Source organism: Adiantum capillus-veneris, chromosome 12 (assembly GCF_014529385.1).
Source record: "Adiantum capillus-veneris isolate H3 chromosome 12, ASM1452938v2, whole genome shotgun sequence".
NCBI classification, from domain to species: domain Eukaryota; kingdom Viridiplantae; phylum Streptophyta; class Polypodiopsida; order Polypodiales; family Pteridaceae; genus Adiantum; species Adiantum capillus-veneris.
The window spans coordinates 21,940,139-21,963,311 of NC_140942.1; the positions used below are offsets into that span (position 1 = coordinate 21,940,139).

Here is a 23,173-nt window from a genome sequence, read left to right on the forward strand (position 1 = left end):
GGGTAGAGAACCTTGAGAAAGGAACGTGGCCAAGGAAAGTTTCTTGGAGAGAGTTGAGAGACAAAGAGGGATGGAGAGGAGGAGGGTAAAAGAGTGAGCGAGAGAGGAGTAGGGGGATAGAGGAGAGTGTGTGTGTGTGTGTGTGTGTGTGAGAGAGAGAGAGAGAGAGAGAGAGAGAGAGCGCAACTAGTGCAGGTGATTTAAGTTCTTGAGTGATGAAAGATCTTGACAATTTAGTGATGCCAATCTGTGATTCGGAGTTTGATTGGAATGCCTGGAAATGGCCCGGAAGCAGTCTCTTTTGGAAACTGCATCCCTAAAGCATTTATCAGACAATGATGCATAAGAAGAATTGGTCTAGCCCCCTTAACAAGCTATGTAAAAAACAATGGCCGGAGGAAAGTTGGGAGCAAGCAATGGAGAACATATGCGAGCCAAAGGTTCCTCAACACATGAAGGTTTTTTTTATGGAAGGTTATTTGGGGTGCTCTTCCGACGGGGGTGAAGATTCAAGAGAGAGGGATTGGGTCAGATCAATGCTTGGGGTGCAGGATGGTTAGTGAAGATCTAGGCCACCTATTCATGGACTGCCCAACTATCAAAGGCCTCGGAGGGAAAATATGCAAGTGGGTCCAAAGAACATGGAAAATTAGTTTTTTCAAGACTGACCTATTCCTTGGAGGTAAGAATTCAGGTAGTCCTGCCTCCTCGTTAGCACTCAAATCGTCAGATACTTCCTCTTACATAATGTATGGCAAACAAGGAACCACTGTGTGTTTGAAGGAGGTTTTGAGGTGGCAAGCTTCGCAGAAATTATTCAAGAAAGCAAAGTGCTAATTTGGACCCTGGACGCAAGCAACACTGGGAGGATTGGTCTAGGACTACTTGTGCCTTGTTTTCAGCAGATGGAATGCTTAAGTCGGGGAAAAATCTTGGCCATCGATAAATAAAAGATCTCAGAAGGACAAGATTATGGACCTTGTGTGTCAAGGAGGAGGGGGTGGGTTGGTAGGGTGGCTGCCCTGATAACCGATGTAATTATAGTCCCTGGATGATGTCATGGCTCAACAAGAGCATGACAAGACCTTGTAATTGTTTGGGCTGTTCAATATAATTTACCCACAATTGTGAGTTTTGCTTAAAAAAAAAAAAAAAAAGTTCTCGAGTGACCACTAGACGCAAGTGACCTTTAGCTCCACGATAAAATTGATTCTCTCTCTCACAAGATTTACACTGAACTTTCTAAGCCTTTGCGCACGAAAGTGAGGTCGCAGGAGAGTGCGGGGCATGGGGAGGAGCGGCGTGCTGAACGATGCGTTGAGGACCATGTACAACGCCGAACGGCGCTTCAAACGACAGGTGGTCCTAAAAACCACTTCCAACCTGCTTGAAAACTTCCTTGCCGTTATGCAGAAGCACGGTAAGCTCTCTTCTTTTGCAGGTGTCTACTACGATTACTGAGATGTTTTTTCGGGAATTAAGCACACCCAGAAAGTGACCCGTATTTGTGAAACATTCGTGTGGAATGTGCATTGGATTCTAGGACCATATAGCTATTTTGAATGCCATCTTGTTTATCACCTGATCTAGCATTTATCGCACCACCCATTTCCTAAAAAACTTTTGGGTAACTGAGTTTTCACATTCACAGGCTTTGTTGGGGATGTCCGACGAGAAGAGGAGAACCGAGTTGCAAGACTGCATGTGGAACTCCATGGACGGTTGAACAAGGTTGGTGCTTGCACACCTCGGTATGAAGTTGGAGTGCCAAAGATTAAGCGCTGGGCAGACAGGCTATTGCCCATGAAACAAGTGAGCTCTACAGTTTTTAATTTGAGTTGTTTGATCCTCCTCTTAGTTCATGCATTAGTTGTTGGCTTCATTGAGCTTTTACTGCCAAAGAAAATGTTTGCATCTGTCTTTTCCTGTTTCACACAGCCTAATCCTGGGCAACCCGATGTTTTAGTTTCTTTAGCTTGAAGGTTCCATAGAGCTTGTAGCTTCAAATATGCTGATGATCATATATATTATGCCTTTGTCATTTAAGACTTCTGCATATTGTTCTGTATCTCGATTCTCTCTCGAGACAGAGATTTGAATTGGTTGTCTTGGATTTGGGTATTATACTCGTGTTTGGATCAGCAGAAGAGGATCATGCAACCAGTGAGCACCATTTTCCAACAAGTAAATCACTTTAACAGACTTAAAACAACTGGAAAGAACAGAAAAAGTACTATAGACTTTACACGTCATCACGTAGAGATGACATGGAAGAGTAGTGGCCCTCAAGGTGAGCGCCCTTGGTGGTATATTTTAATTAGGCTGGTTCAGACGGGTGGCGACAATGTGAGGGGAAGGTGTGTGCATCCTCTGTCACAAGACGGGCACCACGTGCCAATAGAAAAGAACAGACTGAACAACTTTAAGCACTTCAAATAACAACTGAATCGAAATAGAGAGACACGACACGCGACACGGAGTGGCGGAATTCCACCCCAGAGAGTATTGGCCCCAAACCTTGGCACCCCTTTCGGTATTTCTTTATATTGCATCAACACAGTACAAGCCGATACTCCAGACTCTGCACCTTCGCCAGGAAGCATGCCAGAGAATGAGCCCGAACCTCATATTTAAAGGCCCTTGGCCTAAAAGCAATTACAGTGAAAAGCCTTCAAAACTCAAAAGCTCATGGTCTAAAAAGCAATGCCAAAAGCTGTCAGCTTTTCGTAATTGCGCTGGTGTCCGTACAGCAGGCCGCGTGTCAGCCCGCCACGTTAGCAAATCAGGGTTAGGGTTTCGGGCAGAATTAAGGTTTCTGATTATAGCATTAGGGTTTCAGCAGAATTAGGGTTTTTGATTTTAGGGTTAGGGTTTCAACAGAATTAGGGTTTCGGGCAGAATTAGGGTTTTTGATTTTAGGGTTAGCATTTCAACAGAAATAGGGTTTCGGGCAAAATTAGGGTTTTTGATTTTAGAGTTAGGGTTTCATCAAAATTAGGGTTTTGACACGTCAGTAGTTTGTTACATCTCCCCTTCTTGAAAGAGAGTAATCGTCCGCGATTACAGCATATCTGCAAAACAACTCAAGTTAGTTCAAAAATTTTCGAGGGTCATTCCGAGGGACATTCCGAGGGACAAGGAGTTAGCTTCTCCTTTCTGCTCTTTTGATCAAGGAGTTAGCTTCTCCTATCGGCTGTTTTGATTAAGGAGTTAGCTCCCCTTTCGTCCATATCAGAACTCTTGATATTTTGGCGTAGTAAAATTAGCCATCACACCTAGACCGTACTAATCCTCCACGGGTGTCTTGATGCACTAAAATTACATACCAAGGCAATCTCATCCAATTAGGAATATTCAGTGGTTGGCACATCACAATGCTTACATATGCATGTTACAAGACATAGAAACATAAAGCCGCCGATGAACCTCCTTCCACATAACTTAACAAGGTCCAGGCCGGGAGATATTCAACGACTTCTCTCATCACTCCTCTCGCATAACCTAAAAAGGTCCGGGCCGGGAGATATAGAGGCCTTTTACAACCAAACGCCCCCTAGACCGCAGCCTGCGTCGTTTGGAGGTGCTGAGAGTAACCATTGCTCAGACTTCTTAATATTCCTCCCGCATAACCATCTAGGTCCTGGCTGGGAGTCACAACAACAATTATTTTACAAGCATACAACCAAACGCTCCCCAGGCATCGGCCTACGTCGTTTGGAGGTTTTCAAACATACAACGAAACGCTTCCCACTCATCGGCTTGCGTCGTTTCGAGGTTCAAACAATACCAAAACAATATTTCTCACTTCTCCACCCGGGAGTACAATCACCAATCACCAGTATCAAACCAGAGTCAAATAATTCAAATCGGCACCAAAACAGGTTCAAAACAGACACCATCCATTTCAAACAAATTCCAAACAAGATCACCAAACAAGATCAAACAAAACTCAAACTTAAAAAGCAATCTCGAGATCAATCGAGCTCGAAAAGTCAACTGACTTTCCATCTTGAAACCTGCACCAAAAATTAGGGTTAGGTTCCTTCCATGAGGTCGTAGCCGAGCACAGCATCAAGGTTGCATCCGTACGTACGTACTGATCCGTACAATACGGTACAGCCGTACGGTACGGTTCCGTACGTACGGATAGGTAATGTATGCGTTTTTTTTTTTTCCCCCCTCTTTCACAGTTTTTTTTCTTTTGTTTTGTTTTGTTAGGGGCATCTTGCCATTGGGCAATGGACTAAAGTTTATTGTATCATATAGTGTATTCCCATTTTTCTGTCTTTTTGATGGTAGAGTTAAGTATGGATAACATTTGAAGCAGATAAATCTTTTTGCGGATAACATTTGAAGCAAAAAGACGGATAACATTTTTTTGTCTTTTTCTAAGAGTTAAGTACGGATAACATTTGAAGCAGTATCTAATAGACATTGAAGCAGTATCTAATGGATGTTTGAAGTAGTATCTATGTCTAGACTCTATGTAGTTCCTAATATGTATGGGCTGAAAAAGGCTAAAGTCACTATTCTTTTTGTTGTTACAAATGTTATGTATTGGTCACGTACCTTAAAGGCCGATCCGTACAGAAGTACGTACCTTACGTACTGATTACGTATCGTACACTCCGTACCTTTCCACCTTGCACAGCATGGTCCGTTAGCTCTTGGATAAACAGTGTTGCTTTGGTGGCGATGGTAGTCCCAAGATAGCAATCACACTAAACCTCCAAGGTCATCTTCTTGTGAAGAGACATCTAGATGTCCAGAAATTTCAAGATATAATCTGCTAGGGTTTCCATGGCAAGCATTTCAGGGTACCCCACTCTGCGAGAAGTTGCACTCCGAAGGAACATGTTAGAAACCATACAACTTTGGGCAATTTTCTTTTTTCCTTGAAAGCTCGCCAAGTACTTGGAGTATGCTGCTTGGTAGCTGTAGATATCAACATCTGCATGGCACTGCTTCTGAGAAAAACAGTGACTTGAAACAAATTTGGATCCTTCTCTTGCAAGTGATCTTAATTGGCTTATGTCCTGTAAGATATGAGCGGTGAAGATAGGAGCGCGCCCGATGTGCGATGAAGTAAGGGTGGGAGTGGCTAATAGGTTAGAGGGCGAAGATCTCTCAAATAAAATTCCATTAATAGCTCTGTCTCCTCTTTTGTAGGACCGGTATGCTTTCAGAAAAGCACACGCCTGATGCTCTGATACCACTGTCACAAGACGGACACCATGTGCCAATAGAAAAGAACAGACTGAACAACTTTAAGCACTTCAAATAACAAGTGAACTGAAATAGAGAGAGACGACACGCGACACGGAGTGGCGGAATTCCACCCAGAGAGTATTGGCCCCAAACCTTGGCGCCCCTTTCGCTATTTCTTTATATTGCATCAACACAGTACAAACCGGTTCTCCAGACTCTACACCTTCGCCAGGAAGCATGCCAGAGAATGAGCCCTAACCTCATATTTAAAGGCCCTTGGCCTAAAAAGCAACTACAGTGAAAAGCCTTCAAAACTCAAAAGCTCATGGTCCAAAAAGCAATGCAAAAAGTTGCCAGCTTTTCGTAATCGCGCTGGTGTCCGTACAGCAGGCCACGTGTCAGCTCGCCATGTCAGCAAATCAAGGTTAGGGTTTTTGATTTTAGGGTTAGGGTTTCGAAAAGAACTAGGGTTTTTGATTTTAGGGTTAGGGTTTCAACAGAATTAGGGTTTTGGGCAAAATTAGGGTTTTTTATTTTAGGGTTAGGGTTTCAGCAGAATGAGGGTTTCGGGCAAAATTAGGGTTTTTGATTTTAGGGTTAGGGTTTCAATAGAATTAGGGTTTCGGGCAAAATTAGAGTTTTTGATTATAGGGTTAGGGTTTCAGTAGAATTAGGGTTTGACACGTCAGCAGTTTGTTACATCCTCTCTGGCGTGCACAAAAGAAAATGTAGCCCCGGCGGGGACCCGTGGCAGAGCGTCACGGCGTGACTCTTTTCAGTTAGGTTCGGCTATAGTATTAGTTTTACTTGTGGAGGATTCTCGCTACTATATATTTTAAAGTTGCCTCCGCGTCGAGTGAATAGGCGAGTGGAGGCAGCCATGAAAGCAATACTTTGCCGCCGGGCTCTTCTGAATCTGCCCTTTGTTTACAAACTGTTAAGTTACAATTGTTCTTTATGAGTTGACTCACGGAATTTGATCTCTGAATTGTCTTTAATTTACAGGCACTTGCCCCCAAAAGTAGATAAAAGTTCATTAGTAGTTAATTTAAGGTGCTCAAAAGCGAAAAAGTCAATTGACTTCAATAACTGTCACCCTGAAAAGCTTTTCAGTGCAAAAATTGTCACGTCACTAAAGTCCGTTCACCCGTGCGTTTAGGAAGTGCCCCCTTTCAGACTTTGGTCCTTTGGTTTTGTGGCTGAATCTGATGGTGGATGCTATGTGTTCGTGGCTTGCCGGTTAGTGCCATGTCATTGTTAGAGTTTTGGCATGTCAAGTGAATTGTCCAATGTGATCCCATTATTTAGTTTGGGTTTTAGGTATTTATTTTACTTATTTTTCAAAGTTTGGTTAGGGCAATTTACTGAGGTTGCTATATAAGCAACCCCTTGCCTTCATTGTATTCACATCAATTATTCATTGCCAAGGTTGGTTGGTTCAGGAGTCTCTCTCTCTCTCTCTCTCTCTCTCTCTCTCTCTCTCGTGCTTTCTCCCCTTGGTCTCTACGCTTGTGCATTGTCGACTTTGACATGGTATCAGAGCGGCGTGATCAATGACCTTGGTGGAGCAAGGCGGCCCATCAAAGAAATTGAAGAGAACCTCCCCTCTGCTTGCGGCGTCCATCCCCATCTTTGTGGCAGCATCTCAAAACGCTAAACGTTGTTGCCTTTGCCGGTGCTGTTATTCAATTGCTCCTTCCCCCTTGCGTTTTAAAATGCAGCAAGTATCAACGTCGTCACCTTCTCCCTTGTACACAGCGCGTTGTCGGGGGATATGTGTTTGAAACGTGAGCCCGCGTTAGTACAAGCGTAGGAATGAGATGGGGTCCTTAGAACAATAATCCTAAGGCGTGGATTGTTTTTAAGGCTTTATGATAAGTCAATTAAACTAATTTTTAATTGTTTGTGCCGGACCAAATGGTTGGACAAGTGCGAACAGGTAATGCCGGAGTAGTGCCGGAGTAGTGCCGGGGAGTAGCTAACGTTTTCATAAGAAGCATTCATGTGTGCAGTCGTGAATTAAATTGCACATTTCATTAATAGCCTAGGGAATTTTAAAGTGAAAAGTTGAGTGGTTTTTAAGTTATTAAGTGTGCCACTTGGCACACTCACCATCCCTCTTCTTCTAGCGTCCCCTTTTGGCTGGAGTCTATAAGAGTGCAGCCCCTCCCTCTTTGCTCAGGTTGGCAGTGCATCTACCCCCCCCTAAAGTGAGCGTGCTCTACGCACCAGAGCTCTCCATTGCAGCTTGAGAATCAACCCTTGTGGTGTATGTGGAGTCCTGGAGCTCCCATCACCAAGAACAAGGTTTCTCTTGATCATAGGCTGCTGTGGGGGAAGATTCATCGCGAAAAGCAGTAGAAAACTCTCTTCCTCTTGTGCTTGGCTGTTGCAAATTCTCTGTTTTCAGCCCCTAATCACCTCGATTAGGGCTGTTTTCAGCGGAGCACTCTTAGAATTTCACTCCACTCTTCTTATCCTACGCCTACGCAAGTTTTGGTGCAATTCCATCGCGAAGGCGGCCTCCGTTTCGGCGTAGGAGTGCGCACAGGTAAGAATTTCAGGTTATGTGCAGGAAATTACAGCAAGCATGTTTGTGTGCATTTTGCTTGTTTCTCTCTTGAGTTCAATGCATGAATGATTGCGCATGACGCACATAGCGGGAAGATAGACTCTCCATTGTGAGAGCTTCCGACAAGCTTTTTGGAAGATAGACTCTCCTGGTGAGAGTTTCCATCAAAGTTTGCAGAAGAGGGGAAGTCCTCTTAGCAGAAAGAGAGTGGAAACGCTCTCTTAGTCAACAGTCAGATCAGAACAAAGAAAGAAATAGAGGACGGGCGTTTGCCCCGTTCCTGTGCTTGTAAAGATTCTCCCTTAGTAATAAAGATAATCTCTTTATGGGGGGGGGGACCGGCCCATCTTCTGGTCCCCAGTGAACTGTCAGGCTCTCTCTCTCTCTCTCTCTCTCTCCAATTTTCTCGAGTATTTGAAGTGCAATTAAAAGTCAGTTTACGCTTCCGTCTATTTCTGTGACAAATGGCCTCCACAATTTAGCATATGATTGGCTACTAAAAGTGTCCAGGGCCCTGTGCCCCTGCAGCATATGAAAATGCTCATATCAAAGGTGTTGTCAACGTGCAGCATCTCAAAATGCGTGTCTTCGAGCCCACCAAAAATGCTAGTGGAAGGTCTCTTGCCCTACATGTAACAAACTGCTGACGTGTCAAAGCCCTAAAGAATGGAGCCAACTTGCAGATGCTGGCCGAGGGGCCTAAACCCTAAGAAGAACAAGTAGCAGAAGAAGAAGTCCTACCAACTTATTGGGACCCCGTCCGATGGGGCCCCAAGTGACATAAAGGAAATAAAGCAGGACCCACACACACGCTGAAACTGGTCTGTTCAATCCAAAAAGGGCGGTAGACTTTACTTCAAACCTTGATTTAGCTTTCACCCATTATTAGTTGTCTATTATACCTGCGCTATAGTGACACAAGAGAGGGGAATGGGATACAGATGCTAGAATGCACCTGTATGAGAAGACCGACACCAGATTGGCCCCTAACTTAGGCGCCCCTTTCGGTATTTCTTTATTGTTCAAAAGAGGGAATAAATGCTGTGGATCCCTACAAGCTGCCCAGCACAAACTTGGCTGAATTTCAACTGATCCGGCCTGATTTCGGCAGCATAACTGTACCGCAAAAATACACAGCAGGCTGTAATTCACTGTTTCGGGCTCCGTTTTGCGTGCCGGTCGCATCCGTAGCAAGTCCTCTAGCTCCCGCACCTGTAGGGCTACTTGCCCTTTGAATCGGACGAGATTTTTGTCGTGAAACCTCTCCGAATCCACCTGTACCTGCGGGGGGATTAGCCGCTAGCTACTCCAGTACGTGTGCAAGAGGCTCTTGCCTCAGCAATCGCGCATGAACCCACACAACTGTACATTGGTCAAATGAAGAGCCCACTAGAGTGGCATAACATACTGCCAAAGGGGAGAGAGAGGGCAGTGCGTAGCGTGCAGGGCATCACTCCTGGCACCGCACTGTGCATAAGAGGGAAAGCAAGCACTCCATAGCTCTTAACCTGTGACAAAACTGAAAATGAGGCTCTCCCCCTCCTAAATTCAGCGCCAACTCTTGTTGCATGAGGCAAGTGCACCAGAAGGTGCCACTTGGCACATTTATAAGCATTTTCCCGTTTCGGGGTTGCCGCCAAAAAATCTCCCAACCGGTTGCCCAGTTGACTTCACGGCAGAGTAAGAAAAGGTTCCCCTTGTCATTCCGGAGACAATGACGCCAACACATTTTCAGGTCCGAAAATAGCAGTTCCCTAAATTTAGGAGATGCTGCCATTGTATCTTTCTAGGTCATCCGACCCTCTTTGTACACTGTGGCCACACCTAGAATTGAAATGTAGCCTCTGTAGCAAAGGATTCTACTTTGGCTAGTCAATGACCCCACTTGGCTAACCATAGTCCTTGTCCAACCTTAGTGCTCTCTTGCCCTCAGGCCTGGACTCCCTTTGGACAGTTCCACACTAGCTATGCAATGCAGGGCAGTTAGATTTCCCGAGGGGTGTTTCCAAAAAGTGAAAGTAAATAGATAATAAGAAAGAAATCAACAAAAAGGATAGATAGTAGTCACACGCTGGTGACATACCCCTCTCTTGAAATCTCAAACGTCCTCGTTTGCATCTATGTCGTACATGCTTACAGTCGACACTGATGTATTCAACACCTGTCGACACATGTACGACACATACATGCTCATTGTCAACCCTGGTGTATTCAACACCTTGTCGACTCATGTATTGCCTGCGTGTGAACCCTGTCCCAATGACATAGTGGTAGCTTCGCACTGTGCCATTGCTTTGAGTCACTAACTTTCCAATGACAAAATGGTAGCTGCACATTTTCCCACTGTCTTATAGTACATGTTGGATCCTGTAACACTTTCGAGCATACCCAAACAGACAGTTTAAGAATGCAGTTACACATGTACTCTTCAATAGAAGGAATCACTGTATCCTTGACAAACTGACAAGAAATACTCACTTCTATAGCACTAACCAAACTTTTGGACATTCCATAAGAGCAATTGCCAAACTGACAATCTGTACAGCTCTAACATTCATGTAATAGGTATTTGATTTGAGCTCACTTTAAATACCATGTACATCATTTGTTTCAGAAGCCATTGTCACATTGACAATCCATGTAGCTTTGAAACTCAAGGGGTCAAGGTAGGTTGCAAATCGAAGGCTTCAAGGTAAAGTGATAACACAATTGGTGACTCTGCAAGTTCACCTTCTTCCATCCACTTAGCATCCATTGGTGGATAGTTTCTGAACTTTACCAAGTAACGCCTAGCAACCTTGCCTTTCACTTTCCTTTCTTTGTGTGCCAAAATCTGTTCGGGGACCAAGATCTCGTCAAGTTCCTCGACTTCCGGCTGATCTTCAACTGGCATATCTTCTGGCACATCACCCACATAGGGTCTGAGAAGACTCACATGAAACGCATTGTGAATCTTCCAACTGTCAAGCAATTTCAGCCTATATGCAACATCACTGATTATGTCGCATACTTGAAAAGGCCCATAGTAACGCATGCTGAGCTTTGGAAACAGTCTTTCCTTGCCCTTCATCTTCTTTAACCTTGCCTTTTCAAAGCGTAAAAGCACCCAATCACCAAGTGAATATACCACTTCACGACGATGACGATCAGCTGCTTTCTTTTGCTTTGCCTGAGTCCTTTCTAAGGCCACTTTGACCTTCTTGTACATTTCATCCATGTCCTGAACATACTTATCTGCTTCAAATATCTTGTCCTTTGTATGCAGTATGGGAGGAACTTTCTTGCCACCTTCAACTATCTCAAAGGGTGCCTTGCCAGTTGATGAATGCACTGTATTATTGTATGCATACTCCACCAATGGCAAATACTGCTCCCACTTTCCTTTATGCTCTGACACATAGCACTTCAGCAGATCTAGGACAATAGAATTTGCCTCTTCTGACTGCCCATTTGTTTGAGGATGAAATGACGAAGAGAATTTGAGCGTGGTGCCCATATTCTCAAACAAGCCTCTCCAGAACAAACTTGTCATGCGTGGATCACGGTCGCTAACAATCGACTGTGGCATGCCATGATACTTGAAAATATTGCTCATAAACAAGCGTGCCATCTGATCTGGCTTTATCTTCTTCCTGACAGGAATAAAATGAGCCTGTTTGCTGAATCTGCAAATAATGGTCCAAATACCATCGTTTCCTGTCCGCGTTCTCGGAAGATCAAAGATAAAATCCATAGCAATACTTTCCCATGGTTTATCTGGAATAGGTAGTGGTTGCAATAACCCTGGTGCCTTTTGCCTGTCAAACTTGACCTTTTGGCATATTAGGCATTCTCGCACAAAGGCATCCACATCCCTTCTCAATGTAGGCCAATAGAAGAATGTCTCAACCGCTTTAACTGTAGCATCGATACCACGATGCCCTGCATACGGTGGGACATGACTCTCTTCCATAACTTTGCGTCGCAATGGCTTTGTGACACACAATCTGCCATGCATCATCATGAACCCGTCTTTAAGAAGATAGTGTTCATGACGTTGTCCATCCATTAGTTGCTCGAAGACCCTTGCAAAATCTTCATCATTTGCATATTGTTCTCTCATATCATCAAGTTCATGATGATAAGGAATCGACACAGCTGAAATTTGTGGCTTCCTTGACAAGGCATTAGCCACAACGTTCTTCTTGCCTTCCACATGCACAATCTGAAAATGAAACATGGACAAGATATTTGCCCATCGCATATGCTTCTCAGATAACTTTGTCTATGTCAAGAAGTATCGCAAGGTCTAATGGTCCGTTTGGACAACGAAATCTGCACCTAGCAGGTAGCGTTTCCAACTTAAGAGCGCATGAATCACAGCCAGTAACTCTTTCTCATAGACCTGCATGGTCATCTCTGGCCCTTGCAAAATTTTTCTCTCATAGGCTACTACCCTGCCATCTTGCATTAGCACTGCACCAATGCTACTACCGCAGGCATCACACTGGACCACAAATGACTTCCTAAGATCTGGCGACACAATGACTGGATCTGAAGTCATCTTTTCCTTTAAGAGATTAAAAGCTGAAATCTCTTTCTGTGTCCATCTAAAGGTGACTGCCTTCTTTTGAAGAGCATGTAAAGGTGAAGCAATCTCAGCGAAATTTCGGATAAACCTTCTGTAATAGGAGCATAGTCCCAAAAAGCTTCGGACATCATGCACCGTCTTCAAATTTGGCCATGACTTGATCGCTTCAACTTTTGCAGGATCCATTCTGACACCATCCTTTGAGATAATGTGTCCCAGAAAGTGAATCTCTTCCAGAAAAAACTCACTTTTCTTTGCATTGATGAGCAACCTATGACTGCGTAGCTCTTCGAATACAATGGCCAAGTGATGCCTATGCTCCTCTTCATTCTTTGAGTAGACTATCATGTCATCAAAGAATGTACCAACAAACTGCTGGTGTGGACGGAAAATTCTGTCCATCATCCTATTGAACGTAGCAGGAGCATTTGTGAGACCAAAGGGCATCACTAAAAATTCGTAAAGGCCAAACGTCGTTCTAAAAGCAGTCTTGTGCACATCCTCTGATCTAATGCGGATCTGATGGTACCCACTCTTTAGATCTATCCTGCTAAACATAGCTGCTCCTTCTAATTTGTCCATAATATCATCAATTCTAGGTATAGGGAACCTATTCTTGATGGTATTCTTGTTCAGTGCACGGTAGTCGATGCACATACGCCATGAGCCATCCTTTTTCTGCACCAACAACATTGGAGAGCAAAATGGAGATGAACTGGGCTGAATCAGCCCCTTTTCTAACAGCTCCTGTACTTGGCCCATTATCTCTTTCTGCTGAGCCGCACTAACCCTGTACGGAGGCTTATTTGGTGGGCTACTGCTTGGCACCAAATCTATCGCATGGTCCTCGGGTCTCTGTGGCGGTAATTGAGATGGTAATGAATTGGAGAAACAGTCACTATACTGTTGTAAAAACATTGACCTTTCTTTATCTAGCTCAGATAAATTTGATTCATCACAATCTGACACTTCACGTGCAAAAACCAAGTACGCAGAAAGATGCTTTTTCATTACAGAAGTAATAGCAGAAGTTGATACAGTGGGAATAGACTCCCCTTTAAGCTTTACATCCAGAATGTGAGTCTTTCCCCTGCTTTGTACAGTGATCTTTTTGTTGTAGGCATCCATGATTCCCTGTACACGAAACAACCAAGGAATACCTAGCAACACATCACATCCATCCAGTGGCATGATGTAAAATTCTTCAGCATCTACTTAGGACTGGATATGTAGACGCAACTTTCCAATGAGGGGTGTCACGGCCTCTGTATGGCCAGGACATGCCAAACCTGCCTCTGCTGTATACCCCATCTCTTCAGGTCTGATTCCCAACTTTGAAGCCAATTCTGGGGAAATGAAGTTGGCTTTGGCACCTGGATCAAAGAAGATAAGCACTGTTTGATCCCTGACCTTTCCCCATGCTCTGCAAAGCTCACTTGCATCTGAATTTGGCTTGTCGCCCACCATATCTGGCACTAGACCAGCCATGGGCTTCTTTCCTTTCCTGTCCTCCTTGTCTTCAGAATCAGCTGGCCTTTTCTTTGTAGGACAGTTGTAAGCAATGTGGCTAGGCTGCTCACATATAAAGCATTTGTTCTCTGTCCTCAGGACCTTCTTTTGCTCTTCTGACTTGCGAGGAAAACGTCTTTTCCATTTCTTTGCTAGTCCCTTTTCTGATTCAGCCGTAGCTTTATCTTTCCCTGCGTTGGCTGACTCCTGAGTCCCTTTAGGAGCCTCATTGGGAACGTGCTTCTTGCCTGAATTTTTCTTGCCTAATCCTGCCTTGACGCCAGTGTTAAATTCACAATCTTCTCCCTTGAGCAAACCATTGCCAGTGTTTGCTACCTCGATGAGCTGCGTCAAAGTAGTGACTTTTGTCTTCGTACAGTACTTTCTCAATCCTTTAGGTAGGCCACAACAATATTTTTCAATCTGTTCTGTCAATGGCACAAACCTATAGGAAGTTACTGGAAGTAGAGCTTTCCAAAACTTCCGATTGTAATCATCCAGATTTCTGCAAGTGGCAGCATTAAGCTGGTGCCATTCTGTCATGACATCTGCTTCAAAGTCATCAAATAACCATGCTGCTGCAAAAATATGCTTGAAGTAAATCCATGTGGACGGAGCTTGCCCTTGAAGCAATAAAGTTGTCCACCATTGTCCCGCATTCCCTGTCAAGAAAGTGGCTGCCTTGCGGACCTTTGAAGCCTCTGTAAAGTTTCCCCCTGCATAGGCCTTGTCAAACTGCTAGAGGAATGAGAGAGCCTTCTTCCTGTCATCAAACCTTGTAAAGGTCGTGAATGACACACCTTTGCCACCTTCTTTGTACGGAGTTGGCCTCTCCAGCGGCGTTAAATTGTCATATGGAAGTGACTGAAACATGGGAACACTATTAGGGTTCATCTGTGTTCCTTGGCCGCTATTAACTTGACCTGGAAATGCCATATTTGGCTGCTGATTTGTAATTCCAGCCATACCAAAATTTGCCTGTGGCATCCCAAATTGGCCCTGAGTGCTCTGAAACCCTGGTTGCATATCCATGACACTGTACATGGGGTTAGGCATCATCGTTTGAGCACTCCCGAACACTGTTCCTGGCATGTAAAATTGATTTCCAGGTACATGACCAGCCATGCTCTCGAATACTGATCCACCTCCAAAATAGCCAGGGTGTACTGAAGGTGGTGGGAAGACCTGTTGCATAGCCTGTAGGTTGCTTCCCTGCCCATTAGAACCAGCTATAGGCTGCTGAAAGGTGGCGGGCTGAACTGGTACAGCTTGAAAGACTGGCATCTCAGCCACCTGTTCTTGCACCTTAGGCATAGGTTGTGGAGACTGCATGTTCTCCATCAAGTGTACAGGTGTTTCCATTGACTGTGCGGTATGAATCACCTGTGCTCGAGCCTTAACAGGCTTTTGAATATGATCCAGTGACCCAACTTGCTGAGACGGAACAGGAGGTTGCAGAAAGGCTAAAAACCTCGGGTTCTGCATTACTTGTGTGAACATAGCCATAGCAGTAGCCAACTGGGTCTTGAATATATCATCATCTGTTTGTGGTGGTCTTGAGGACTCACCCACTTCATGTGTCTGTTGACCCTGTGAAGAGGAAACCTCTTCAGTCACATCATCTGGTCTGTCAGCCATAATTGCAATTCCCTGTGTCTGGTCTATGATCCCCCGTGTCTTCAAGCCCAAAACTGACCAAGGCTCACTTCTATGGGAAAAAGTGATTTAATCCCGTCGATGGAACCATGAAACCGGCCTGTTCAATCCAAAAAGGGCGGTAGACTTTACTTCAAACCTTGATTTAGCTTTCACCCATTATTAGTCGTCTATTATACCTGCGCTATAGTGACACAAGAGAGGGGAATGGGATACAGATGCTAGAATGCACCTGTATGAGAAGACCGACACCAGATTGGCCCCTAACTTAGGCGCCCCTTTCGGTATTTCTTTATTGTTCAAAAGAGGGAATAAATGTTGTGGATCCCTACAAGCTGCCCCGCACAAACTTGGCTGAATTTCAACTGTTCTAGCCTGATTTCGGCAGCATAACTGTAATAGGACCCTTCACAGTCAGTATTCCCACGCATTGACTGACTTTCCCGACGCATACGGGCACTTTGCAAAACCTGGCGAGAATCTGCAGCACGCTGAATTCTCTGTTTTCAGCCCTGAAAATGCGCCAGATCACCTGTACAGCGGTCCCCTTGCGTCCCCGAACCTCCTGGGGGTATTAGGGTCCGTTTAGGGCCAAAACCCTAAACCTGCAAAAATACACAGTAGGCTGTAATTCACTGTTTCGGGCTCCGTTTCGCGTGCCGGTCGCATCCGTAGCAAGTCCTCGAGCTCCCGCACCTGTAGGGCTACTTGCCCTTTGAATCGGACGAGATTTTTGTCGTGAAACCTCTCCGAATCCACCTGTATTTGTGGGGGGATTAGCCGCTAGCTAATCCAGTACCTGTGCAAGAGGCTCTTGCCTCGGCAATCGCGCATGAACCCACACAACTGTACATTGGTCAAATGAAGAGCCCACTAGAGGGGCATAACATACTGCCAAAGGGGAGAGAGAGGGCAATGCGTAGCGTGCAGGGCATCACTCCTGGCACCGCACTGTGCATAAGAGGGAAAGCAAGCACTCCATAGCTCTTAACCTGTGACAAAACTGAAAATGAGGCTCTCCCCCTCCTAAATTCAGCGCCAACTCTTGTTGCATGAGGCAAGTGCACCAGAAGGTGCCACTTGGCACATTTATAAGCATTTTCCCGTTTCGGGGTTGCCGCCTAAAAATCTCCCAACCGGTTGCCCAGTTGACTTCACGGCAGAGTAAGAAAAGGTTCCCCTTGTCATTCCGGAGATAATGACGCCAACACATTTTCAGGTCCGAAAATAGCAGTTCCCTAAATTTAGGAGATGCTGCCATTGTATCTTTCTAGGTCATCCGACCCTCTTTGTACACTGTGGCCACACCCAGAATTGAAATGTAGCCTCTGTAGCAAAGGATTCCACTTTGGCTAGTCAATGACCCCACTTGGCTAACCATAGTCCTTGTCCAACCTTAGTGCTCTCTTGCCCTCACGCCTGGACTCCCTCTGGACAGTTCCACACTAGCTATGCAATGCAGGGTAGTTAGATTTCCCGAGGGGTGTTTCCAAAAAGTGAAAGTAAATAGATAATAAGAAAGAAATCAACAAAAAGGATAGATAGTAGTCACACGCTGGTGACACACGCACACACCAGAAATGGCGTAGTTGCTGATGACGTGGCAGATTCTCAAAAATCACGCTGGTTGATGACATGGCATGTTGTATAGATTTTCGTGTTTTGCGTTGGCTGATGACGTGGCAGGTTGTACGGATTTCCGCGTTTTGCATTGATTGCTGTACGGATTTCCATGATTTATGCTGACAGCTTTTTGGCTTTGCTTTTGGACCAGATGCTTTTGAGTTTGAAGGCTTTTCACTGTAATTGCTTTTTAGGCCAAGGGCCTTTAAATATGAGGTTAGGGCTCATTCTCTGGCATGCTTCCTGGAGAAGGTGCAAAGTCTGGAGTACCGGCTTGTACTGTGTTGATGCAATATAAAGAAATACCGAAAAGGGCGCCAAGGTTTGGGGCCAATACTCTCTGGGGTGGAATTCCGCCACTCTGTGTCGCGTGTCGTCTCTCTCTTTCAGTCGAGTTGTTATTGAAGTGCTAAAACTCTGTTCATTCTGGTCTTTTCTATTGGCACGTGGTGCCGTCTTGTGACACTACAACATTTCAAAATGCACGAAAACTTCCCTCCTAAACGGCTGCCAGATTTGCTCCACTATGCGGTGCCTTTCAAAAGGCTGCCTTGAAGGCTTCCTTCCCTCAATGCCTCTTTGCCTCGCGTTTCAGAACGTTGTGACCATGGTGCCCTTCCCCTAGTGCTGTAAGGAGACCATACTACTGTTTTCGACAGCGTTTTGAAACGCTCTCCAGTAGAGCCCAAGGTCGGCGCTGCTGTGGTCAATAAAAATGCCAACGTTTTGAAATGCTACTGGTAGGGCTCCAATCCTCTTCTTTGCGCCGGTTTCCCTCTCTTGCTACCACGGAGCACAAGGCTCTGATACCATGTCAAAGTCGACGATGCGGAAGCGTAGAGACCAAAAGGAAGGAGAGAGAGAGAGAGAGAGAGAGAGAGAGAGAGAGAGAGAGAGAGAGAGAGAGAGAGAGAGAGAGAGAGAGAGAGAGTCTCCTGAACCAATCAACCTTGGAATGAATAACTGATGTACAATCCAATGGGGGCTGAGGGTTGCTTATAGCAACCTTAGCAAATTGCCCTGCCATGACTTTGATGAATAAGTAAAATAAATACCTAAAAGCCAAACTAAATAATGGGATCACTTTGGGCAGCTCACTTGAGATGCCCACGTATTTTGGCTGGAAGAGAGAGGTGTTGGCTCGTTGTATTTTCATTGGTGGAGGGGGCAAGAGTGCCACATTGTTAGCCATGGAGGTTCTGGAACCCTCATCTTTGGCTGCTGGCGGGATTGTAGTGGTTGGATGTGTTTTCAGTCTAGAGAGGTGTGCCTGGCTTGGTTTTGCATCAACAAGAGGGTGAACCCTTGGTACTTGTGCAATTGACAAGAGACTTTGGGATTGCGAAGTCCACTCAGCCAAAGAATTCCCCTTGCGATGGCTATCACCTTGTACTTGGTATTGATGCTCACAGAGGAAGTGATTGGTGGCTGAGCAGACCAGCCAGGCTTATTAACTTGGACCTATAGTTATGGTTTTCTTGTAGGAGGTTGTAACTTGCTAGTGGGCTTTGCTTCTAGCACGATTTGTCATCTCATGCATACAACATCTGTCACGATTGTGACTATGTTACAGTATTACATCTACTCCTTAGTTTCAAATACGCAAAGTGCCATGCCAAGGAGGACCCCTACGCTTGGATGGTCACGACCTTTCGCTCAAGAGACATGCCTCTTCGCAAAAGCCACACTCCTTCGACGATTGGTCACACCCCTTCGCTCTACTGTTGTAGCTCTTCACCGAAAGGATGTGTCTTTACGTCTAAAGACACGTCACATCACTCAAACTGAAGATTTTTGGAGATTCAATGCTTTTTCGGAGTTCTATCAACATCAGAAGTCATTCTTTTAACCGAGGCTCTCATTTTAAATGGGAGGGAATGTCATGATTGTGACTATGTTACAGTATTACATCTACTCCTTAGTTGCAGATACGCAAAATGCCATGCGAAGGAGGACCCCTACGCTTGGATGGTCACGACCTTTCGCTCAAGAAACATGCTTCTTCGCCAAAAGCCACACTCCTTTGACGATTGGTCACACCCCTTCGCTCTACGGTTGCAGCTCTTCACCGAAAGGATGTGTCTTTACGTCTAAAGTCATGTCTCTTCACCATGAGACGTATCTTGTCATTTGTGCCTCTTCGTCTCCTATATAAGGAGCCTATTGTACTCAGTTTTTCAAGCATTCATTCAATCAATCAAACACACATTCAGTCTCTTGAGTTTGAGTTTGATCTTAAGTATGAAGTTTTAGTCTTAAATATAGGATTAGCACCACTAATCCTCACAGCATCAAGGACAGTCATGCAAGGGATCACTATGCCCTTGAGATCTCAATTTACTCTATGCTTGATATTCCTCCTCTTTTCTCTGTGCATTTTTTTCTCCAGAGAGCTTGTATCCTGGCCACATCAACCCAGCCTAGCATTAGCAGATTTCAGCCCAAGCACAGCGTTTTCAGAATCCAGCGGTCATCCTTATCAGCAATTTCAGATTTCAGCCCATGATCAGCACCCTCGACATCGTCAAGTTGCAGATGCTAAGTCAGATACACTAGCGTTTTGCATTTTCAGCCCTTAACCTCTCAGATCCAAGCACCAATAGCAAGATCCCATCAGCATCTCAGCATCTAGGACCATTGTATCGGCATTTGTGCAATCTAAGGCAAATACCTCTCTAGCAATAGAGAGGGGGGCCCTTGGGGGGGGTTTGGGACCCCATCTTGTGTTAGTCTTCTTCTACCACTCATATAACCTTCACTCACAGTATCTCTCTCTAGAGTGTATTGCACATTTCTTTCATGAAGTAAAAGGACTCTCTCATGAAGTAAAAGGAATCATGAGTACGCGATGAGCATTTATCTTGAGCATTCATCATCAATCACTTCCGCTGCACATTACATTTTTACCTTAGGTTTTCTTTGGTAATGGTGTATTTGTCATTCGTGGGAATTTTGGGTTGGATCGTGCGTGCCATCTAATTTTGTAAGTATCTGAGTGTTGTGCACTATTTGTTACCATCCCAGACTTTCACATGCACCAGCTTCACTTTCTTGTCATGATTTCCATTGAGATGCACTGCTATTGGCTATTGATTATCATCCACAACATATTTTTTTCCCACTTTAAAAGGGTTGTTGTAGCAGAAGAGAAAATGATCTTTTGGTTTAATGTTGTGTATTTGTTTTTGCAGTTTGGGTATGTTGTACTGACCACCTCCCGAGGTGTGATGGATCACGAAGAAGCTCAGGAAAGGCGGGTGGGTGGTCAGCTTTTGGGATTCTTTTATTGAAGGAGAAAGCCATAACGTTTGTTTTACTGCCCATTTGAAGAGAATACAAAGCTTGGGTTAGGTTGTCTCTCTTGATAACCCCTTTTGATTAGGAAGATGTATATGTGTCGTGGTCCAGTTCAATTCATGGAACTTGCACATTGCAGTCACAATATAAGCTTTGTTCCAAGGAACTAGAGAATCTTTTCAATTTCACTCTAGGGGAAACTACTTGTGCTTCATGTTTTGCATGCTAACATGGATTTTGCAGCAATCCCATGTGTCGGTTTTTGCATATATGATTTTCCACGGCATTTGAACTTTAAATTTGTTGGATTTTCTTTTTAATTGTTGCCTTTGCCCTGCCAAAGCATGTTGTGGAGTGTTTTTCAAAAGATTTTTGTATATCAGGCTTGAAATGCTGTATACATGCCAAGTTACCGCAATCATTGTCGTGTCTGCTCCTTGATGCTGTGGCTGCATGCTTGAGTACTCAAATTATTCTGGAATCTCCGAGTCATGTTTTTGGTTGGGATCTTACCTATAAGCAACCCTATTGTGGTTATCATTTTTCCTTGAGAGGATATTCCTTTCCCATATGAGCTCTCGTCCTCACCGAAGTCGTCCTTGCAAAGTTGTTTGATTGGAGACTTGATCAAACTTAGTGGTCAATAGGTATGCACACAATCCCAATTTCCAAGTTTGACAGTTGTCAAATAAGGGGTCTAACGTCCGAATTGGGCTTGACTTGGTTGGATAACAAAGGTCCCAAGCTTTATGTGGAGATTGGAATGTCAGTTTGGCCCATTTAATGCTCTTTTGAGTTTTTTGCAAATCTACGAGGTTTTACAGGAAGTTACCAACTAGACCTCTCTTTCCTTTAGGATGACAAGAGTTCTTCTGTGTGTGTGTGCATGCGCGCTTGTGGAACCAAAGGGCTATGAATGTGGTAATCTCCTCCCAACCACCTCTTATAAGGCTCTTAGCCACTATCTTTAAAAGGCCCTATTACTCAGCACTAAACATAGCTTGACCTATCTCTTGACCTAGGGACCATGTCCCACCCTAGGGATATAGCTATCTAGTCCTAACATTACTACCCCCTTGAAGGAGAGTTATCATCCTCAAAAACATAAGTGAAAAATCTTCTCCTAAAAGCACCAATGTTGCCTTAATTAACTAACACTTGGTCTAGCTATTTGGTCGTAGAATAGGGTGAACATTGTAAAAATGTTTGATTGTAATTAGATTGCCAACTAAAAACCAGAAAGACATTGTTTCTTTGGCCAAAAAAGACCTCGATTAATAGAAGAGCCTACCCCAATTGAAGTGCCTTAATTCAAAACTTTTTGCTCTTACTTGTAAGCAATTTTGTTCCGAAACATACAATGCTTACATACTAGTGCAAATCACTCCTAATGAATGATCAATAGTTGGGATTTGTTTGTGACACACGATATAGTAGTCGGTATTTAAGTCCATGGTACATTTTCTCTCCAAGTGAAGTAAATCCCAAAATTGAAAAGAGAAGAGCTTGGCACTGAGTGCCTCTACTAAATTGAAAGGGATTCCAAAAACATTCCGACTCCACAATCTGATGGATTGCCATCTTTACCTTCAAAGGATCAATGGCCATATATTAATGTACAATGTGTGCAATATGATGTAATATTTGACCAAACGTATGATCAAGCTAACCTTGACTATATATAGACTCTTAGTATAAAACTAGTATTTAACATATTGACAAAAAGCACAAATATATAACGTATATTTAATTTGCAATTGAGAACAACTAAGACGGATGAGTCAAAATATGTCCAAAACATGGAAGGCATCATATGACTATGAGGACTCCCATAGCCTTCCAGGGCTAGGTTGTTCTCTGTAGACCGAAAAGCATATAGTGTAGCTCATAGATGGTGAACATCTAGCCATGTATGTTGAAAAGTATTAGCCACGCTTTTACTTGAGATCTTTCATCCACGATAAAGTCTTTTGATTGTCATTCCTCGCATCAACTTTATGAGGAAGAGATACAAATGATAGAGGCACTCTGTTTATCCCTTCACGGGTCATGGATGGAAATTTTGACCTATCTGTGCCTAATTGTAGCACAGGTAAATTTGTACTGAGCGTCGCAAATCTGTTGAGTGCGATGTAGAAGCACATTGAACTCTTGGATGCCAACTAAACCATGATCACCATGTAGTCATTTGCCAAATCTAGTCGCACATCTGATATAGCTGGTGGCATAGCCACATCCAGTCTCAAAGGTCAAGCCGGATTCTCAAAATTGAATTGAGATCGTCTGGGATAGGTTGATCGAAAGATGTGTCTGCCGATTAACAGAAGTAGAAGAAACCTCTGCTCGCTTCTTTGCAAAAAATCTTAGTCAATAAGGGGACATGTCCCGATTTAAGCACAAAGATGAAGCTCCCGTTGGACGACATTAAATGGTGACTGTTAGGGCGCTTTACATGAGATGGATGTCAAGTAATTCGTCGGATAATGAGTTCAAAACTCGCGCGCCATTGTCCTTTTTCCTTATAATAGGTGTGTCTGCCTATGGGGGCATCATTTTTTTAACACGGGATAATGAAACGATCTAGTACGTTGCTTCTGTGCTGCACCGAATGCGAAAACGCCTACATCTCTAGAGGGCGAACGGCCTCAGCTATCAAATGCATCCGCAAACACCACATTTGACGAGTCTTAACTCAGATGGGAGAGATTCCCAACTCAGTGTCCTTAACTTGGGACATT

General features: G+C 44.2%; 1 protein-coding gene across 1 annotated transcript; it reads left to right on the forward strand.

Annotated features, from left to right (window-relative positions):
- Positions 1-1,231: 1,231 nt before the first annotated feature.
- On the forward strand, positions 1,232-20,681 carry LOC147445446 (small ribosomal subunit protein uS8z/uS8w-like). Its single transcript, XM_086526030.1, has 3 exons — positions 1,232-1,420; positions 1,652-1,812; positions 20,330-20,681. The coding sequence occupies exons 1-3, from the start codon at positions 1,288-1,290 to the stop codon at positions 20,426-20,428; spliced, it is 393 nt and encodes a 130-aa protein (XP_086382156.1). The 5' UTR covers positions 1,232-1,287; the 3' UTR covers positions 20,429-20,681.
- Positions 20,682-23,173: the final 2,492 nt, after the last annotated feature.